The 23393-nt window shown below is 33.1% G+C and overlaps 1 protein-coding gene across 1 annotated transcript; it reads left to right on the top strand.

Annotated features, from left to right (window-relative positions):
• The first annotated feature begins 2793 nt into the window (after window positions 1-2793).
• On the top strand, window positions 2794-23054 carry LOC137617610 (sodium-coupled monocarboxylate transporter 2-like). Its single transcript, XM_068347616.1, has 11 exons — window positions 2794-3083; window positions 5701-5834; window positions 8956-9144; window positions 9760-9914; window positions 10680-10820; window positions 13555-13773; window positions 15140-15258; window positions 17756-17910; window positions 19294-19553; window positions 20692-20792; window positions 22882-23054. The coding sequence occupies exons 1-11, from the start codon at window positions 2870-2872 to the stop codon at window positions 23052-23054; spliced, it is 1860 nt and encodes a 619-aa protein (XP_068203717.1). The 5' UTR covers window positions 2794-2869.
• The last annotated feature ends 339 nt before the right edge of the window (window positions 23055-23393 follow it).

Raw genomic sequence — 23393 nt, 5'->3', positions numbered from 1 at the left:
TGAATGAAGTTTTCAAAAAGGGCTTTTTGGGTGGTGAGTCTTCAAGATAAGAGGGGGAAGTACGGTTTGAAATCGCCTTTACCGAGTTCATTCAGACATATTTGAAGAACGTGAGTTATCCGGTACAAAAGATAGATTGTTTTTTATTCTGTCTCCCTTTTTACAGTGACTGAAAAGTTTGCAGTCTGAAATTGTTCATACTGAAGTCCATCAGAGGCACTAGACTGTTAATCAGACTGTTAATTAATCTGATAGCAAGTCTTGGTAGAAGTGTCTTCCTTGAAGAAAAGGAATTGATGAATTTTAAAACTTATGATTTGAGGAAGGTTATGAGCTGCAGTGTCTCCCTCACCCACTTCTAAGTTCTGTGTAAACAACAGAAATCCAGTCAGTGTCTGTTCTGTCATTCGTCTGAAGAACCAGTTCTCCTCTGGGATTCAGGGAAACCAAGAATCTGAGACTGCCTGTCAGTAAGGTATTCAGAAGTAACTGACAGAAAGATCTAAAAAAGGAGCGATTGTTTTAAAAATTTAATTCAGTGACCTCAAAAAGGTGTTGTGATTTGAAACTACCACTTTTAAACTAGTTTTGACTGGAAAAAAAAATCTATTTCAGTGTCCTTGGGAACATTAAGCTACAGTTTATAACTACTTTTCCAGAAGTGATTAAAAACAAGGCCTCCTTGAGGAAGTATGTCATTATGTTCCTAAAATAGACAATAAGAATATATATATATATATATATATATATATATATATATATATATATATATATATATATATATATATATATATATATATATATATATATATATATATATATATATATATATATATATATATATATATATATATATATATATATATAAATAAAACAGTTGTTCTTGTGATTTTATAATGAAATTTACACAGAGAAATTGTGATTTACAAGGACTGAAGGAACTTGTGTATGTTTATGGTCGAAATTCTATACCAGAAAGAGCATCATGATCTAACATTCCCGTTTGTGCCAGAAAGTATAATTTCCAAACTTTTTTTTTTGTGTTAAATTTATGATCTAATAGATTTTGAACAGTCAATTCTGTCTGTCATAGAGCCCTTGAAATATTGTCTTCCATTTACTGTTAAAATTACAGTATTTTCAGTTAGGTAGACTTCACAAATATAATTTTTGGAGTTTTCAGAAGAAAGGCCATTTGAATGGCCACTTTTTGAACGGAAAATCACAGTTTTGCGAATTTGAAGATTAGCTGTCCCCCAGCGAATGGGACTGCTCTACTTCAAACGATTTTTAACAGAATTTATACTGCACATCGATTACTTCACTCGCAATTTAACATTAATTTCAACCTTATATGAATCTTGCATCGGGTTTAAAGGTTTAAAGGCCGCTCATGAATTGCAGGGACAAGGGACAGTGACATTGCCTTATCGAGTACGACAATGCCCTAGTGACTGACCATATATACATATGATCAGCGCCCAAGCCCCCTCTCCACCCAAGCTAGGACAAAGGAGGGCCAGGGAATGGCTGCTGATGACTCAGCAGATAGACCTATAGGCTCCCCTAAACCGCTCCACCCCCCCCCCCCCTTCTTAGCTCATAAGGATAGTGAGATGGCAGTGACTAAAGAAACTAACGAGTTTGAGCGGGGCTCGAACCTCAGTCTGGCGTTCACCAGACAGGGGCGTTACCACATCGGCCCACAACCCTTATATGTATAAATGGATAAATTACCAATAGATCTTAGAACTATAAATACGATCGAAAGGCGTCCTCTACATCAGTGTAAGAAAGTATTGCATTTAAAGTCAGTCCCATCTCTTACAGTCAAGAGAATATTATTACATTCTAATACTTTTTTTCATAACTGGTAGAACCTATAGAAATTGAATTTAATTACTTCTTGAGACTAAATATAAAAAAATTGGTAAAAATTTGCCTTAAAAAAACGGTAAAAATCCTGGAATAAATGTTGCCAGATACTTACCGTTTTAAAAACGAATGTATTGACGTTAAGGAGTGATATTACGGTCACCAATCTGTAAAGGATAATAATAGAGTAGGGTAAAATCTACAGTCGCCTGTTTTTTACTGAAATACGGCTGAGAATTTCTGATTAAAATCATGTTTTTTAAGTTTACAATTATTGCAAAATTAAATAGACATTTTACTCAGTTCAAGACATTATTAGAAAAAAGCTAAATTTTGTTTCATGTCATGTGTTTAAAATAAAATCTTATTGTGTTTTCAATTTGTGTCAAACAATATTACCCTATATTTTAAAAATTTCTGTGTTAATTATGCCACAATTACCACAATATTAAAGAAAAAATTGTCTTTTTCATGAGTAATATGGTAAGAACAACTCAAAACTCTCTTTTCTAGTTTCAAATGAGTCACTTTATGCAAAAATATTTTGGAATGTGAGAAAATTACGCTGGATAATATAAAAGAGAAAAATCTAGTCTAAATAATATTTTTTCAACAACAGAGGTGAAGCAACTTAAAACTATTTCTTATGTCAGAGAGAGAGAGAGAGAGAGAGAGAGAGAGGAGAGAGAGAGAGAGAGAGAGAGAGAGAGAGAGAGAGAGAGAGAGAATAATTATCATTTCAGAGTAGAAAAAAACTACTGTCATTTTGGATACATAGAGAAAACCAGTATTAGTAAAACTGTGAGTATTCTAATCTTTTAAGAGAGAGAGAGAGAGAGAGAGAGAGAGAGAGAGAGAGAGAGAGAGAGAGAGAGAGAGAGAGAGAGAGAGAGAGAGAGAGAGAGAGAGAGCATCGTAAACCTCAACTGTTTTTTCTCTATTCTTACATAAAAAAACATTGAAACTGAAATTCATCTTCAGGTACCAACCCACCATGGACGACTTCGAGTCGAAGAAGTTAGGAGTGGTCGACTGGGTATTATTCTCCTCCTTACTCGTGGTATCTCTGGGCATTGGCATCTACAGTGCCCTCAGAGGCAGGGGTAACAGCTCTACTCAGGAGTACCTCCTGGGAGGTCGCCAGATGTCTCCTATTCCCGTCGCAGTCTCTCTTCTGGGGGGTGTCATATCTGCCATTTCGATTCTGGGTGAGAAAAAAATTGTTTTTATAATTCACCTGGAAACTATGAAATTTTATATACTTTGTTTTATATATTATGGATAATTAACTAAAAAGTATGACGTTTTATATACTTTATTTTATATATTATTTAGGGATTTATTACCTCCACCAACGAAGTTGGTAGGAGGTTATGTTTTCGTATATGTGAGTTTGTAATTTGTGTGTGTGTGTTTGTTTGCGAACAGCTTCCTGGCCACAATTTTAATCGTAGAGTAATGAAACTTGCAGGGATTAACTGTAAAGTAAATAGCTGGAAATGGTTAAATTTTGGAAGTTCAAGGTCAAAGGTTAGGGTCACGGTCAAGCAAAATGTCCAATTCACGTAATCAGCCATATGTTTGAACATCGTTGTCACAGACACTTCTAAATTTGTTAATATTTGAGTTTATGAAAATCTACGCCAATTAATACTTAAAGTCAAAGGTCAAGGTCGAGCTAAAGGTCGAGAAAGACCAGCGGTGGAGGTCTGCACTCGACTGAGTGCCCCTCTGGTTTTACATATTTAGAGATTTATTTAACATAAAATTTAAGACCTTTTTTACCTCAATTTACTGGCTATTTACTTATTTAGTTCAAATAAATACATATCTATTTTAACATCTTCAATCTATTTCCATACATTTTTCTTGTTACTCTATACAAGAAACAATTTTCCTTTGCTTATTTGCTATTCTTTACCTTCCTCATTTATTTTTTATTGTAAGTTCCTATCTTTCTATAAGGCTCTGATATCCATTATGTTTATAAAGATCTAATATCCATTGAGTTTATAAGCATCTAATATCCAATTAGTTTATAAAGATCTAATATCCATTAAGTTTATGAGCATCTAATATCCATTGAGTTTATAAAGATCTGATATCCATTGAGTTTATAAAGATCTGATATCCATTATGTTTATAAAGATCTAATATCCATTATGTTTATAAAGATCTAATATCCATTATGTTTATAAAGATCTAATATCCATTGAGTTTATAAAGATCTAATATCCATTAAGTTTATAAGCATCTAATATCCATTAAGTTTATAAAGATCTAATATCCATTGAGTTTATAAAGATCTGATATCCATTGAGTTTATAAAGATCTGATATCCATTGAGTTTATAAAGATCAAATATCCATTATGTTTATAAAGATCTAATATCCATTATGTTTATAAAGATCTAATATCCATTGAGTTTATAAAGATCTGATATCCATTGAGTTTATAAAGATCTGATATCCATTATGTTTATAAAGATCAAATATCCATTATATTTATAAAGATCTAATATCCATTATGTTTATAAAGATCTAATATCCATTGAGTTTATAAAGATCTGATATCCATTGAGTTTATAAAGATCTGATATCCATTATGTTTATAAAGATCTAATATCCATTGAGTTTATAAAGATCTAATATCCATTGAGTTTATAAAGATCTAATAACCATTGAGTTTATAAAGATCTAATATCCATTAAGTTTATAAAGATCTAATATCCATTGAGTTTATAAAGATCTAATATCCATTATGTTTATAAAGATCTAATATTCATTGAGTTTATAAAGATCTGATATCCATTGAGTTTATAAAGATCTGATATCCATTATGTTTATAAAGATCTAATATCCATTGAGTTTATAAAGATCTAATATCCTTCCAAACTCTCCCAACTTATTCCAAGTTTTAATCACAATTGATTTATATTCTTACCCAATTACTTAACTAACATACAGGGCGATGCCTTGATTTGATCAAACTTTTAATCTATTTGAAGCTTTGCTTAGTTCAAATGTTCACTTATGTTCAGACTTTGTTCGACTGCCTTAACTCGGTAAATCTTCCCCTTTCATTGTTCTCTGGTGTGATATCAAACTTATCTTCCTTCGTCTTAATTCCACAACTTTACAAGACTTAAAATTCTAACTTAATTAATTAATTAGAAATGTACCTGTCTCGCAATCAGTGAGTCAGGAGTTCGAGCCAGGCTCAGGACCAATAGTTCGAGTGGTGTCTGAAACTTCATAGTCATTGTGAGTCATCAGCAGCCATTGGCTGCCCTCCCCTGGTCCTAGCTTAGGTACTGATCATATGTACAATTGGTTAATTTCTCAGTGCTCTTTTGAGTGAGCTAGGGATGAAGACTACATGTCAATCTGCTGAGTCATCAGCAGCCATTAGCTGACCTTTCCTGGTCTTAGCATAGGTTTAAAAGGTTTAAAGGCTGCTCTTGAATAGAAGAGGCAAGGGACAGTGACAATGCCCTAGCAAGCAGGACAATGCCCTAGAGACTGTATATATATATATATACATATGATCAGCATCCAAGCTCCCTCTCCACTCAAGCTACAACCAGGGAGGCCCAGGCAATGGCTACTGATGACTCAGCAGATGGATCTTTAAGCTCCCCAAATAACCCTATCCTTATCTCACAAGAATGTTGAGGTTATAGACACAAGAAACTATCGACCTTGAGCGGGACTCGAGCATTAGTCAGGCGATCACCAGGCGTGTGTTTAAATGCCCAGTTTGACACTGTCATGCCCCTTGCCTCTCATAAGCCTTTAAGGCTCATAATAGATGTATTATTTTCAGGATTAGCGACCGAAATGTACTTCTATGGCACGCAGTTGATTCTCAGCTTATTGGGTTGCGTCTACGGAACGTTTACTGTCCAGCTGCTCATTCTGCCAATTCTGTATCCGCTGAAAATCGTTTCTGCTAACGAGGTGAGGGAACGTTTAAGTGAACGTTTATTTGAAGAAATGCTTATTGAAGGAAAACGTTTATTTAAGTGAACGTTTATTTGAAGAAATGCTTATTGAAGGAAAACGTTTATTTAAGGGAACGTTTATTTGAAGAAATGCTTATTGAAGGAAAACGTTTATTTAAGTGAACGTTTATTTGAATAAATGCTTATTGAAGGAAAACGTTTATTTAAGGGAACGTTTATTTAAGGAAACTTTTATTTAAGGAAAAGTTTAAGTAAACGTTTATTCAAAGAAACATTTATTCAAGGAAAAGTTTATTTAAGGGAATGTTTATTTAAGGATACGTTTATTTGAAGAAATGTTTATTTAAGGAAATGTTTATTTGAAGAAACGTTTATTTAAGGAAATGTTAATTTAAGGAAACGTTTATTTAAGTAAACGTTTATTTAACGAAACTTTTAAGGAAAAGTTTATTCAAAGAAACGCTTGTATAAGGGAATGTTGATTTAAGGAAACGTTTATTTAAGGAAAAGTTTGTTCAAGAAACGTTTATTTAAGGAAACTTTTATTTCAGGAAAAGTTTATTTAAGTAAACGTTTATTCAAAGAAACGTTTATTTAAGGGAATGTTTATTTAAGGAAACGTTTATTTAAGGGAAAGTTTATTTAAGGAAACGTTTAATTAAAGGAGCGTTTACACAAGGAAACTTTTATTTAAGGGAACGTTTAAGAAAACGTTTATGTAAAGAAACGTTTATTTAAAGAAACGTTTATTTAAATAAACGTTTATTTAAATAAACGTTTATTCAAGAAACGTTTATTTAAAGAAACGTTTATCCAAGGGAACGTTTATTTCAGAAACGTTTATTTAAAGATATGTTTATTTAAAGAATAGGTTAATTATTTAAGGAAACTTTTATTTCAGGAAAAGTTTATTTAAGTAAACGTTTATTCAAAGAAACGTTTATTTAAGGGAATGTTTATTTAAGGAAACGTTTATTTAAGGGAAAGTTTATTTAAGGAAACGTTTAATTAAAGGAGCGTTTACACAAGGAAACTTTTATTTAAGGGAACGTTTAAGAAAACGTTTATGTAAAGAAACGTTTATTTAAAGAAACGTTTATTTAAATAAACGTTTATTCAAGAAACGTTTATTTAATGAAACGTTTATCCAAGGGAACGTTTATTTCAGAAACGTTTATTTAAAGATATGTTTATTTAAAGAATAGGTTAATTATTTAAGGAAACTTTTATTTCAGGAAAAGTTTATTTAAGTAAACGTTTATTCAAAGAAACGTTTATTTAAGGGAATGTTTATTTAAGGAAACGTTTATTTAAGGGAAAGTTTATTTAAGGAAACGTTTAATTAAAGGAGCGTTTACACAAGGAAACTTTTATTTAAGGGAACGTTTAAGAAAACGTTTATGTAAAGAAACGTTTATTTAAAGAAACGTTTATTTAAATAAACGTTTATTCAAGAAACGTTTATTTAAAGAAACGTTTATCCAAGGGAACGTTTATTTCAGAAACGTTTATTTAAAGATATGTTTATTTAAAGAATAGGTTAATTATTTAAGGAAACTTTTATTTCAGGAAAAGTTTATTTAAGTAAACGTTTATTCAAAGAAACGTTTATTGAAGGGAATGTTTATTTAAGGAAACGTTTATTTAAGGGAAAGTTTATTTAAGGAAACGTTTAATTAAAGGAGCGTTTACACAAGGAAACTTTTATTTAAGGGAACGTTTAAGAAAACGTTTATGTAAAGAAACGTTTATTTAAAGAAACGTTTATTTAAATAAACGTTTATTCAAGAAACGTTTATTTAAAGAAACGTTTATCCAAGGGAACGTTTATTTCAGAAACGTTTATTTAAAGATATGTTTATTTAAAGAATAGGTTAATTAAGGAACGTATATTTAAGGAAACGTTTATTAAGAAACGTTTATTTGAAAAGCTTTTATTTAAGTAACTTAAGAAACTTATTCAAAGAAACTTTTATTTAAGAAAAGCTTATTTAAGGAAACGTTTACAAACGTTTACTTGAAGTATGAATTTTTTTATATAAGATTTGATAGAAATTATATCAAAACTTGTCAAAAGCGAAAAAGAGAGAGAGATTTTAATCAATGTAAATTTTGACACCCGGAAAAGGTTATTTGATTATAATATCTTTAGAAATATATCAAAATTAATAAAAATAAGTTAGAATAGATGTATTATTAAATTCTAGTTAACTGGAAAGACGAAAACTCTGATCACCATAATTAAAAAAAAAAAAAAAAAAAAAAAAAAAAACGGAATTTAGATTAATTACGAAAAATACATATTTTCTCTAAATTAAAAAAAGAACTTTTACTTCAAATGTAATTTTAGAGAAATACAAATTCTGTCTCTTTCTATATGATAATCCTTTCATTCAAAGAAATTGTATCTTATCTAATGATCGGAAGCAGAAACACTTTTTATTTATGTTTTGTATGGTCCTGTACATGTATTTATTCATGATGTATTAGCAGGTATACACACACACACCTATCTATACATACATAATATACATATATATATATATATATATATATATATATATATATATATATATATATATATACATAATATATATACATACATACATAATATATATATATATATATATATACATAATATATCTACATACATACATAATATATATATATATATATATATATATATATATATATATATATATATATATATATATATACATATATATACATAATATATATATATATATATATATATATATATATATATATATACATAATATATCTACATACATACATAATATATATATATATATATATATATATATATATATATATATATATATATATATATATATATATATATATATATACATATATATACATAATATATATATATATATATATATATATATATATATATATATATATATACATAATATATATATATATATATATATATATATATATATATATATATATATATATATATATATATATATGTATATATATACACACACACAAACACACATAGCCAAGACAAATATCTCACACACAAATCCCATATCTACTATAACATCCCAACACCACTTTAAAATCTCTCGAATATCTCCCTACAGTACATCAACCTTCGCTTTGGGTCAGAGCGCCTGAGGAAGTTCGCTACACTCTGTTCGGTCTTCATGAACTTCACTCACATGGGATTGTACCTCTACGCTCCCTCTCTCACTCTCTCTACGGTCACAAACCTCTCCACTTATTCCTCCATCTGCATCATGGGGATAATTTGTACTTTTTACATTACTGTCGTAAGTGTAGAGTTTAGGTGTTTGGTTTCTGGGTGTTTGGAGTTTTTTAGTTAAAGTTTATTTTGTTGATTTGAGTTTTAGGTAAATTTTTTTTTCATGTGTTTGGGTATATATGATTGATATAGTTTTTTTTGTTATGATTGAAAAAAAAAATGTGAATATATTTGATAGATATAATATTGTTGGTATTATTATGGGTTTATTTTTATTAGCATTTCTTGAATTATACTTTTTAAACTGATTTTTAGTGTGGTAGAAGAATTTTTCTTGTGTTTGTCTATATAATTGATATTTTTTTTTTATAATTTCCAAACAAAAATTGTGTATATATTTGATAGATACAATAATTTCTATTATTAAAACTTATTTTTTCGTGAGCATTTACTTCTTGAATTCTACTTGTAGAGGGAAAATATTTTATGTTTGTGTGTATATGAATCATAATTTTTTTGTTATAGTTTAAAAAATAAATATTTATATATTTGATATTCGAACGAATTAACCCCAAGGCCAGCTGGTTTCGAGTAATAAGCTGCCGTGGTGGAGATCTGCACTTGTGAATGATATTCCAGTTCTATATATATATACTGTATATATTTTTTATTTCATTTTAAGGGTGGAGTAAAAGCAGTTGTTTACACGGACGTGATCCAAACGATTATGATGTTCCTTGGTGTACTCGTGGCTGTAGTCGTCTGCATTGTTGATCTCGGTGGGGTTGCCAACGTTTACCAGATTAACAAGGAAGGTGGAAGATTAGAATTCTTCAAGTAAGTACTATATACTTATATCTAAGAATTTTAAAACTTATATAACATGCTTTAAATATTATATAAAAAGTAGGATATTTCTAAAATTATTTTTGCTGGGTTTTGAAAACTATATAGCAAAGACTGATAAATTTTCAGATCGCTCAGTTGCCAGTTCGTACTTTACTTCTTATTTCATGAATTTTAAATGATTAATTTATTGTCTTCAAGAAGTTGATTGTGTTTTCGTTGCCAAATATTTTTAAAGATTGAAGAATTAAATCTTATTTGTAGTTTTATATTCATAATTTTCATTACCTTTTCTTGCAAAATAAATTGAGTTTATTTGTCTGGTGTTGTTGGCAATGATTGATTCCTATGAGTTGCAAACGTTTGCTAGAAAATATTTTGAACTTTAGGTAGTTGTAAGTGTAAAAAATGTTCAATTTATAAGTTATATATTTATAAAAGAACAGAAAATGTAGAGGTATATTTTGTCAAAATAATAATAATGATAATAATAATAATAATAATAATAATAATAATAATAATAATAATAATAATAATAATAATAATAATAATAATTTACTGTGACAACAATACCATCAAGAATATATTCAAATTCTAAAAAAGAAAGAAAAAAAAAACAAAGAACAATGAAAATAATAATAATAATAATGTATTTTTATAGATACATATATAAACGTACATAGAAGAACTAATAATAACCTTTTACTTCTACCTAATATGATGCAAATTACTCATAAAATATGATTTATTTTGCAGCATGAGCACAGACCCCTTGGTTCGTCACACCTTCTGGTCAGTGCAGGTTCAAGGCTTCTATAATATGGTTGCCTGGATTGGACTTAATCAAACTACCTACCAGAGGTTTGCCTCAGTCTCGACTCTGACATTGTCTAAAAGGTAACGATTATCACACATCCGCCAACGAAATTATGTTTTAACCACTGTTTGTGTGTTTGTTTGTTTGCGAACAGCATCCTGGCCACAATTTAAACCTTAGAGTAATTAAACTTTCACGGATAAACTGTTATGTAAAATGCTGGAAAGGATTAGATTTTGGAAGGTCAGGGTCAAAGGTCAAGGTCTAAGGTCGAGAAATGTCCAATTCACGTAAAAAGCCATAAGTTTGGACATCATTGTCACAGAGACTTCAAACTTGGTTCATATTTGAGTGTATGAAAATCCATGCCAATTAATACATGTTAAGGTCAAAGGTCAAGGTCAAGGTTGAGCAAAAGGTCAAGAAGTAAGCTGGTCAAGAAGTAAGCTGGTCAAGAAGTAAGCTGCCATGGAGGAGGTCTGCGCTCTACTGAGTGCCCCTCTAGTTGTTGTTTTCATAATTGATGTGGTTCTTATTATAAATTATCAGCCATCTCTTTATTATAAATTTTATTCAAATGATAATTATTACTGTTATTTAAATGATTATTTCTATTACTATTATATCTTATGTACAGTTAGACACAGGAATCTCTGGTACAACTTGCTCCAAAGACATGCACCCTTTCACTCCCTTACTTCACAGCAAATAACCAAACAGATAGTGTAAGGAGAGCTGGCTAGAGGTAGTGGGCAGGGCTAAACACTGGAACTCGCTGCGCAGCAATGGTGTAGCTGGGTGTAGTTCCTCCGAGCAGGGTGTAACAGGAATTCCTGTGTCCAGCTGTACATGGGGCTCTTCCATTTCTTTATTATTATTATCATTATTATTATTATTATCATTTTTACTTGCTTATCTACAACCCTAATTGTAAAAACAGGATGCTATAAGCCCAAGGGCTCCAACATGGAAAATAACCCAGTAAGGAGAGGAATTAAGGACATAAACTACAAGAGATGTTTCAGAATAATAACATTAAAATAAATGTTACATATATAAACTGAAAAAACTTCAAAATAACAAGAGGCTGAGAGATGAGATAGAATAATGTGCCCAAGTGTACCCTCAAGCAAGAGAACTCTACCCTAAGACTGCAGAAGACAATGGTACAGAGGCTATGGCACTACCCAAGACTAAAAAACAATTTTTTGATTTTGGAGTTCAGATATATTCTCTTCGGTTAGATATTGGTGGATACTCAACAAGTGTATTCTAACAGTAGAAAATTGATTGAAATATTAATCTCTTACCACGGAAGAGTTCTACATACCCTAGGACTACTCTAAGCTATCTTTATTCTATTTAGAGTACTCAGTTTCCTTAGTAGTTTATGAAGCTGGCTTTAAGGCCCTTCCACACGGAGGGCAAATGTAGGGTGGGCACTGATTTGCCCGTAATCATTTCGCTTTGAAACAGTGTTACCAGATCAAACAGTCCAAGGAAGTCAGTAGGCTCAAAGAGGCGAACGTATGACATGGGCCAAACACAGGGAAAGAGCAGAATGCAGTCAAGAGTTGCGTCTGACCATAGTCAGGGGCTCATCCAGTGCTCCAACAATGGGCACGGGCACTTTGATTGTTTGCCCGCTGTTTCCTCGTCTATGACATCATCCACACTCGTGATCGTCTCGTGATTGTTACCCATACAAGGAAATTGGTAACAGTGTCTGCCCGCCGTGCATTTGTCCCTCCTGTGGAAGGGCGTTTAGGCTGGTCGACGGTAAATTGAAATGGATAGTATACTACCAGAAGATGTAGAAATGTATAACTATGGTGCCACAATGTCCTCCTGAATTATGCCAGAAATGTAAACTATCTTCGTTCTATATAGCCTAGTCAGTGTTCTTAGTAGTTTATGGAGCTAGCCCTAGTCTGGTCGACTGTAAGTGTGAATGGATAGTATACTACCAGAAGATGTAGAAATGTATAACTATGGTGCCACAATGTCCTCCTGAATTATGCCAGAAATGTAAACTATCTTCGTTCTATATAGCCTAGTCAGTGTTCTTAGTAGTTTATGGAGCTAGCCCTAGTCTGGTCGACTGTAAGTGTGAATGGATAGTATACTACCAGAAGATGTAGAAATGTATAACTATGGTGCCACAATGTCCTCCTGAATTATGCCAGAAATGTAAACTATCTTCGTTCTATATAGCCTAGTCAGTGTTCTTAGTAGTTTATGGAGCTAGCCCTAGTCTGGTCGACTGTAAGTGTGAATGGATAGTATACTACCAGAAGATGTAGAAATGTATAACTATGGTGCCACAATGTCTTACTGAATTATGCCAGAAATGTAAGCTATCTTCACTCTATATAGCCTAGTCAGTCCTCTTAGTAGTTTATGAAGCTAGCCCTAGGCTGGTCGACCGCAAGTGAGAATGGATAGTACACTACCTGAAGACACAGTAAAGCATAACTATAGTGCCACAATCTCTTACTGAACTATGCCAGAGCTGTTTCATTCTTTTTGCAGCAACAATAAGAAACCTTGTTAACAGCTTTGTGAAGACAAGCACATAAATGTTAATTTAAGGTTTTATATTAATGAAATATTACTTGATATTTGACTTTTCGCCATTATATTGGTACCTGTGTGTTTAATTCTTCGTCTTATTCTTCTTTTTCTCTTTTTAATCTTGAAAATATCAGTTGCCAGAACTACCATCTTCAAACTATTTACCCTTTAACTCTTCATTCTCCAATATTTCTTAGCAGACAATCTTACGAAACTGATCAACCCTCATTTCTTCTCCAGGCTTTGCACATTCTTCCTGGTGGGTCTCCACGCCCTTTGGCTCACCTTCTTCTTCTCGGGAGTCGTGGCCTATGCCACGTACAGCGACTGTGACCCTTGGACTTCTGGAAGAATCGAGAAACCGGATCAGATTCTGCCTTATCTGGTGCTCGATAAGCTCTCACATCTGACTGGCATGGCTGGACTCTTCGTAGCAGCTGTGTATGGGGGAGTGCTCAGGTGAGTTTTGAGGTCAAAAGGTGTGCTCATGTGATTTTTGCATGTCGAACGTGTGCTTAGGTAAGTTTTGGAGGTCGGAAGGTGTGCTCAAATGAGTTTTGGAGGTCGGAAGGTGTGCTCAAATGAGTTTTGGAGGTCGAAAGGTGTGCTCAAATGAGTTTTGGAGGTCGGAAGGTGTGCTCAAATGAGTTTTGGAGGTCGGAAGGTGTGCTCAAATGAGTTTTGGAGGTCGAAAGGTGTGCTCAAATGAGTTTTGGAGGTCGGAAGGTGTGCTCAAATGAGTTTTGGAGGCCAAAAGGTGTGCTCAAATGAGTTTTGGAGGTCGGAAGGTGTGCTCAAATGAGTTTTGGAGGTCGGAAGGTGTGCTCAAATGAGTTTTGGAGGTCAAAAGGTGTGCTAAAATGAGTTTTGGAGGTCGAAAGGTGTGCTCAAATGAGTTTTGGAGGTCGGAAGGTGTGCTCAAATGAGTTTTGGAGGTCGAAAGGTGTGCTCAAATGAGTTTTGGAGGTCGAAAGGTGTGCTCAAATGAGTTTTGGAGGTCGGAAGGTGTGCTCAAATGAGTTTTGGAGGTCGGAAGGTGTGCTCAAATGAGTTTTGGAGGTCGGAAGGTGTGCTCAAATGAGTTTTGGAGGTCGAAAGGTGTGCTCAAATGAGTTTTGGAGGTCGAAAGGTGTGCTCAAATGAGTTTTGGAGGTCGAAAGGTGTGCTCAAATGAGTTTTGGAGGTCGGAAGGTGTGCTCAAATGAGTTTTGGAGGTCGAAAGGTGTGCTCAAATGAGTTTTGGAGGTCGAAAGGTGTGCTCAAATGAGTTTTGGAGGTCGAAAGGTGTGCTCAAATGAGTTTTGGAGGTCGAAAGGTGTGCTCAAATGAGTTTTGGAGGTCGAAAGGTGTGCTCAAATGAGTTTTGGAGGTCGAAAGGTGTGCTCAAATGAGTTTTGGAGGTCGGAAGGTGTGCTCAAATGAGTTTTGGAGGTCGAAAGGTGTGCTCAAATGAGTTTTGGAGGTCGAAAGGTGTGCTCAAATGAGTTTTGGAGGTCGAAAGGTGTGCTCAAATGAGTTTTGGAGGTCGGAAGGTGTGCTTAAATGAGTTTTGGAGGTCGAAAGGTGTGCTCAGTTATTTTCTAGTGTCTTATGATAACGTTTTCTGTAAACTTCTTGTGTCTTATGAAAAAGTTTTCTGTTACTCTCTAGATAAATTTCAAATTACTTTCTAATGTCATATGATAACATTTTCTGATAAATTTTAGTGTCACAAAACGCCTTCAGTTACCCATAAGCAACAGAAAACGGTGCCACTGAGCAAAAATATACACTTTTCTTCCCTATCTGTGTTAAGTGACCATCTGTTCTTCTCTCCTTTCTTCAGCTCCTTGTCTTCCTCTGGGAATTCTGTGGCTTGCCTCCTGTGGGAGGACATCCTGAAGGACCTGAAGATCTTCAAGGATATTACGGATGTCAATGCCACAAGAGTCATCAAAATGGTTTGTTAGTATTATCAAACTAGTTGTATAATTCTTCTGCAATTATCACAGTCTTTCGCGAGTGCATGTGGTTTTGTAGCCAGTGATTCTAGCCTTCTGGAAGCTTTATGAACATTGTAGAGGTTGTCTAGGAAAAGAACTGCCAGTGATTCTAGCTTTCTGGAAGTGTTATTATTATACAGGCTGCCTGGGTAAAGAACTGCCAGTGATTCTGCATTTGTCAGTCTTTTGCTAGTTTGCTATTATACAAAATATTTCTATTGTTAGCTACTATCAATAGCTTGATAGCTTTCTTTTTTATTAGGCATTAAGAATAAGTATTCCATTGGTTAATTCTCATCTTGTCGTAGTTCACCCATAACTAATAGATAGTAATTGTTATTAAAATGAGGGGGATATGTGGTGTCACAAAAAAGATAAGATCCGGAATGAATTGATCAGGTGACCAGTCAAAGTATTAGAGGTTTCATATATATATATATATATATATATATATATATATATATATATATATATGTATATGCTTATATATGTGTGTAATGTATATATATATATATATATATATATATATATATATATGTATATAATATATATATATATAATATATATATATATATATATATATATATATATATATATATATATATATATATATATATATATATATGTATATATATATGCATATATATATATATATATATATATATATATATATATATATATATATATATATATATATATATATAAACTTCCATCCTTGGAGTTAAAACCTGCATTGCCATAAAAATCGTTTGATGATAGAATACTTCATTAAACATGAAATTGTAATCACCAAATCACATAATTTAGTTAATTCCAAAATTTGTCAAACTATTAATGATAAATCGAGTTTGACCAGTGGAGTTTTGTACATTAATTGGTCCTATCAGTATTCCATAATGGTTTGATATACATCAAAATGATTTGTTTATCAAAAAAAGCTTGGCCATTATTATTATTATCATGAATTAGTGTAATGAAATTCTGCCAGAACACAAACTAAGACTTAAAGATGAGTAGGATAACTGCTTATAGGAGGAAATATACAAATAGGAATGGAATGAATAAATAAAAGAAAAAAACAGACAAAGCACTGCAGCTGTATAGAACCTTATGTTCTGCCTACAGTGTGCTAAGCAATTTTCCTTGTGGATGGTATACCCTTCCTGTAGTGAAAATAGTTTGATATCATATTAATATATTTCAGCTTTGTACTTTGTGATTTTTCATGAAAAACATTTACAATGTTTATTATTATTATTATTATTATTATTATTATTATTATTATTATTATTATTAGCTAAGCTGCAACACTACTTGGAAAAGCAGGATGCTATAAGCCCACGGGCTACAACAGGGGAAAAATAGCCTAGAGAGGAAATAAATAGGGAAATAAATACTCCAAATTATTAATGAACATCTGAAATAAAATATTCTAAGAACAATAAGCCCTATTTCACACTAGGACACTATTTGCCCCCCACAGTTTCCAACGGACACTTTCATACTAGGCCACTGCAGGGTCCCAACCAGGAAACTATCATTTCAATGTCTCGCTCCTACTAATTACTGCACTGCAGAGATTCTGGGTAAAATAAGCTCCACCCCATGATGACGTCATAGCCAATAATGTCTCCCGCGTTAACAGCGATCACAATACATCCCCTTAAAGTTATACGTTTTTATAGTTTGAAATTTGTAAAGGGATGTATTGTGACCGCTGCTAATTTAGGAGACAACATGATTGGTTAGGGTGTCATCAGTGGGTGGAGCTTATGCCAGCGAGACCACGTGATTGGCTATGATGTCATCAGGATGTGGGGCTTATTCTAGGGAGACAACGTGATTGGCTATGATGTCACAGGGGGTGGAGCCTATTTCAGGGAGACAACAAGATTGGCTATGACATCATTAAGGGGTGGGCCTTATTTTGCCCAGAATCTTTGCTGCAACTATAGAGGCAGAACCAGTAGTTGTCACTACTCACTGTAAAGCATTGTTTTGATTGGAAGGTTTCCTATTTAACCACCAGTATGCACCTCCGCCACATACTGGCCAGCCTCTCATGCTCACTGACACCCACGCCTGCTTGATGGAAGGAGTACCGTGGAGGAGCCCTCCATTGGACGCTGTTCTTCAAATTGAAAAGGAGCTGTGGGTCTATGAGACATTAGTTGCAGGGTACAGGCTTGATTGAGGTAACCGGTGGCGGACACCTGTGGCGAACACTAGTATCCAAGTGTGAAAGAAAGCATAGACACTATAAACGTTATCACCACACACTTATTGTAACAAGTGTATAGAACAGAACCAATAGTCCTAATATATTATAAAATGCTAAAAACTGTTGACCCTTTTGTCACAAATTGCTGATCACGCTGTTACCGGTATCAGCGACGACACAAACTCCTCTCTATCTGAGCTGTTTTCTTTAATGTTGAAATTCATTGAATTTTTTCCAGCTGCAGCCGCTGGTCTCATTGGTATTGGAGTGGGCCTCCTGGCTGGGTATCTGGGCAACATAATGCAAGTTTCCTCGAGTGTCGGGAACGCCTTCACCGGTTCTGTAACGGGCATTTTCATCTCTGGCATGTGTGCACCATGGGTGAATCTGAAGGTACGTGGGTACTTGTGAGGTGAGTCTTTATAATCATTTTCTTCAGTAAATAATGTATTCATAGAGCCTATCTTCCGGAAAATCCTTCTTTTATTCGATGGAAGACTGGGCGAGACTTAAACAGGCTTATGTCCAATTGTTCATAGGCTTTTTTTTACTACCTAACAGCAACTCAGTGGTATAGCATAGGGAGCAAAGGGGGAAAGGTCACTTATCAAATGGCCCCTGCCCCCCACACCTGGGCCTCCAAAGCAGGGTCATACAATAGATTTGTAAGTATATATTGAAATTCTTAGAAGGTATACAGTAAAACTGCACTTAAAAGTGATTGAATTTCTTAGTGGCCCTCCCCTGTGGGTAATTGGGCTTTGCTCGCCTCTCACCAGGGCAAGGGAAAGGGGGTTGTCTTCATTAACTCCTTCCTCTGGAACCAAAACCTCTAGCTACACCCAAAAAACCATAGATCAATAGATTTTTTCTTTCCCTTCACATTATATAGATCTCACAATGCTTCTCTCGTCACAGACTCTAGTAATTCTGCTGACTTGAAAAGCTTTTCCTTTATTGGGCTGAAATGGTTTAGACTAACTGCAATCTCTGGTATAGTGCTGATTATGATCAGGCTTCACTGGCTAGTTAATTAGACAATGTTTTCCTTACTTGGGCATAAACTACCCAGTTGTCCAAAATACGCATTGTCTAACACCATTGGTTTGACCCTCATAGCTACACATCTCACACATCTTTTCTGATATTCTGACAGTTGTCTGCTCTCCTCCTATCACAATCACTTGTATTTTATATCCCGAAGATGGACCTGTGGTTTTTGTAGCCAGTGATTTTACCTTGCTGGAAGCATTATCAACATTATAGAGGTTGTCTAAGGAAAGAGCTGCCAGTGATTTAAGCCTTCTGAAATCATTGTAAACGTTGCAGAGGAAGTGGAGCGAGCACAAATGGTGTTGTAGACAGTGATTTCATCCTTCTGGAACCTTTAATTAGCTTGATAACTAAACACGCTTGCTATGTGTGTATTGCTCTGCCTGCCATGTTAGAAATTATGGCGAAACTTGTAATTTTCCAACTACATTCTAATGACTTTTTTTGTTTCTCCTGTTTAGAAGTTATAGATAACTAAATGTAGAGTTCACAAACTTTTACTATACGCTAAAACAATATTTTAAATATAAATTACTTTTCGTAGAGTAAGATATTACTTTGTCTTTTTCTTCATTATCTTATTAGCTAGTTTCTTCACATTTGATACTTGATGCATTTTAGTAGGAAAAGGCTATATAAACAATCATTGGGATGATACTAATTATAACTATAACAACAACTTTAATATGATGCATTGCTAAACTCCAAACTTATAACCCTCAGGGCGCATATGCCGGGTACATCACAGCACTGCTCTTCAACTTGTGGCTTGTGATTGGCCAGTTCGTGATAGGCCAGGGAGACCCAGAGAAGCTCCCGTTGTCAACAGAAAACTGCCCTGATCAAAATCTGCATCTTCTTCTCAACTCGACTCTGGATTCTTTGACCAACACTACGGAGCCATCTCTTCCATCCGTACTTTTGGGACCAACTGTCTTCGTAGATGATATCTCGCGAAATCCTGATTTAGAGACTGACCTAAGGTGACTTAGTTACACATAGTTTTCTGCATTACTGTTATTACCAGTGTACGCGACCCGTCAAAATGATGGATAAATATTTCGATAGATATGCACACACAAGCATACACACAGATTCAATCCTTCCTAACCCCTCCCACGGTCCTCTAGGGGTATCCCCTCTCACCAGGGTATGACTACTCCCTCTCCCCCTACCCATGGGAAGGGGAGAGACTAAGTAGTTATATGTCAGGTAATGCCACCAAGTGTGACCAGAAGGATATATATATATATATATATATATATATATATATATATATATATATATATATATATATATATATATATATATATATATATATAGAGAGAGAGAGAGAGAGAGAGAGAGAGAGAGAGAGAGAGAGAGAGAGAGAGAGAGAGAGAGAGAGAGAGAGAGCTTAACCTGACCTTTCAATTACAAAATAGCTTAACCTGACCTTTCAATTACAAGATAGCTTGACCTGATTTTCTAGTTACACAGTAACTTGATATAAATTACCAATTACAAAATAGCTTAACATGATCTACCAATGACAAAATAGCTTAACCCGAACTTCCAGCTACAAACTAAATTAATCTGACCCCCTAATTACAAACTAACTTAACCTGATCTTCCAATTACAAACTATCTTAACCTGATCTTCCAATTACAAAATAGCTTAACCTGATCTTCCAATTACAAAATAACTCAACCAAACCTCCCAATTACAAAACAACTCAACCAAACCTCCCAATTACTAAATAACTCGACCAAACCTTCCAATTACAAAGTAGGTGAACCAACCCTTCCAGTTAAAAAATAACTCGATCAAACATCCCAATTACAAAAATAAATCAACCAATCCTTCCAATTACAAAATAACTCAACCAATCCTCCCAATTACAAAACAATTCAACCAAACCTCCCAATTACAAAATAAGTCAACCAATCCTCCCAATTACAAAATAAATCAACCAATCCTCCCAGTTACAAAATAACTCAACCAAACCTCCCAATTACAAAATAACCAAGCCATCCAATTTCAACCTACCTTAACGTAGCTCAACTAGAGCATTACAATTACCATTAAATACACGAACATCCCAATTACATAAACCAATTTAAATCTTCTTCTTTTCGCAGGTCAGATGGACGGAATATCTACCACCTCAGTTACTGCTACACTGGCATTCTTGGAATCATTATTAACTTCGTCGTGAGCAGTATTGTTTCTCTCATTACTGGTAATTAGCTTTCATGTTTATTGAATCTGGCGTTACAGATGGTATGGTCAATGAAATAGGTATATTGGGGGATATAGATTTGGTGGGAATTTGATTAGTAAATGGAACAGGAAGAGAGAGAGAGAGAGAGAGAGAGAGAGAGAGAGAGGAGAGAGAGAGAGCATTATTTTTTGTTGATCTGAAAACACTAGAGAGAGAGAGAGAGAGAGAGAGAGAGCATTATTTTTTGTTGATCTGAAACACTAGAGAGAGAGAGAGAGAGAGAGAGAGAGAGAGAGAGCATTATTTTTTGTTGATCTGAAACACGAGAGAGAGAGAGAGAGAGAGAGAGAGAGAGAGAGAGAGAGAGAATTACATTATTTTTTTATCTGGAACAAGAGAGAGAGAGAGAGAGAGAGAGAGAGAGAGAGAGAGAATTACATTATTTTTTTATCTGGAACAAGAGAGAGAGAGAGAGAGAGAGAGAGAGAGAGAGAGAGAGAGAATTACATTATTTTTTTATCTGGAACAAGAGAGAGAGAGAGAGAGAGAGAGAGAGAGAGAGAGACCTTTATTTTTTGTTGATCTGAAACAATGGGATGAGAGAGAGAGAGAGAGAGAGAGAGAGAGAGAGACCTTTATTTTTTGTTGATCTGAAACAATGGGATGAGAGAGAGAGAGAGAGAGAGAGAGAGAGACTGCATTAATTTTTTGTTGATCTGAAACACTGGAGAGAGAGAGAGAGAGAGAGAGAGAGAGAGAGAGCATTATTTTTTGTTGATCTGAAACACTGGAGAGAGAGAGAGAGAGAGAGAGAGAGAGAGAGAGATAGAATTACATTATTTTTTGTTGATCTGGAACAATGGAGAGAGAGAGAGAGAGAGAGAGAGAGAGAGAGAATCTTTACTCTTAACTAGTAAAAGCGAAAATCCTTTAATAAACTAATCGGAATGATAACAAAATATATATTATTCATTCAATCATATTTTCAGATCTTACGTGATAATGAAGTCAGTGGCAGATAAGTATTAGAGCTATATGTGGCAGTTTAATCACTGCTATAATAAAGATACAGATGTTGATGATAGTAGTAATGGTAGTATTGATAGTAGTAGATAGTGGATAGTAGCAGAGCTATTTATTGTGGATAGTATTTTGTCTAGAAGTATTTTTTTTTATTTATTTGGGGTGGGTTATTTTTTGGCCGAACATAAAGTGAACTTCTATGTGCAGTTAACGATATTATAAGATAAATAAGTAGAAACATGGAAGATAGGTATAATATATATATATATATATATATATATATATATATAAATATATATATTCTGTATATATATAATATGTATATATATATAATATGTATATAATATATACATAATATATATGATATATGTATATATATAATACATATGTATATATATATATATATATATTATATATATATACACATATATATATACATATATTATATATAATATATATATACACATATATATTCATATATTATATACACACACACACACATATATATATATATATATACATATATATGTATACATGTATATATATTATACATATATATATATATATATCTATATATATATGGATATATATTATACATATATATATATATATATATAATATATCTATACATATATATATATATATATATATACATATATATATATATATATATATTTATATATATACATATATTATATATATATATATATATATATACATATATACATATATTATATATATTATATACATACATATATTATATATACATATTTATTATGTATATATATTATATTATATATATATTATATATATACATATTATATATATACATAATGTATACATACATATATATATATATATGTATATATATGTATATATTAGTATGTATCTATACATATACACAAGCACATATATATGAATATATATATATATATATATATATACTGTATGTACAAATTATTCTAATAGTTCATATAAATGAAGACACATTTACAAAAAGAAAAACAAATAGAAGATGAGCAAAAAAACTACAATAAATTGCATAAAACAAAGTCCACAATTTATTACAGGTCGTTATCTCCAGATAAGGTGGACGCTCGCTTGATCAGTCCTCGCTGTTTGAGATTCTATAAGCGCATTTGGAAGGCGTTCGATATCGCTGGAACTCAACGCGGAACAAAGATGGATTTGCAAGAGAAGGTCGATATTCCTATGATTGACAAGCGGGGAAACGACTGTATGGGAAATATAGAATAACTTGCTGGCTATATGATTGTTTTTATGTAAGGAATAAAATACAGGACGAAGAATTGTTTAAAGGTTTAAAACCTAGTCTAGCCTAGCCTAGCTTTACCTAACTTAAACAGCAGTTTATATATCGGTTAATAAAGAGGGACGGAGAAGGGTTTAAAACATAGCCTAGCCTAGCGTAACCTAACCTAACTTAAACAACAGTTTATATATCTGTTAATAAAGCGCAACGAAAAAGGGTTTAAAACATAGCTTAGTCTAGCCTAGCCTAGTGTAGCTTAACCTAACCTAACCCAAACAAAGCAGTTTATATATATATATGTCAATAAAACCGGACAAAGAAGA

Source organism: Palaemon carinicauda, chromosome 23 (assembly GCF_036898095.1).
Source record: "Palaemon carinicauda isolate YSFRI2023 chromosome 23, ASM3689809v2, whole genome shotgun sequence".
Classification (NCBI taxonomy): Eukaryota; Metazoa; Arthropoda; class Malacostraca; order Decapoda; family Palaemonidae; genus Palaemon; species Palaemon carinicauda.
The sequence above is the reverse complement of the archived record's forward strand: the minus strand, read 5'-3'. Positions and strand labels throughout refer to the sequence as shown.

Coding starts and splice junctions, on each gene's coding strand:
- LOC137617610 (XM_068347616.1), top strand. CDS start 2,870: ATGGACGACTTCGAGTCGAAGAAGTTAGGAGTGGTCGACTGGGTATTA. Junction 3,084..5,700: donor ATCTGCCATTTCGATTCTGG/GTGAGAAAAAAA, acceptor TATTATTTTCAG/GATTAGCGACCGAAATGTAC. Junction 13,774..15,139: donor GTGTATGGGGGAGTGCTCAG/GTGAGTTTTGAG, acceptor TCCTTTCTTCAG/CTCCTTGTCTTCCTCTGGGA.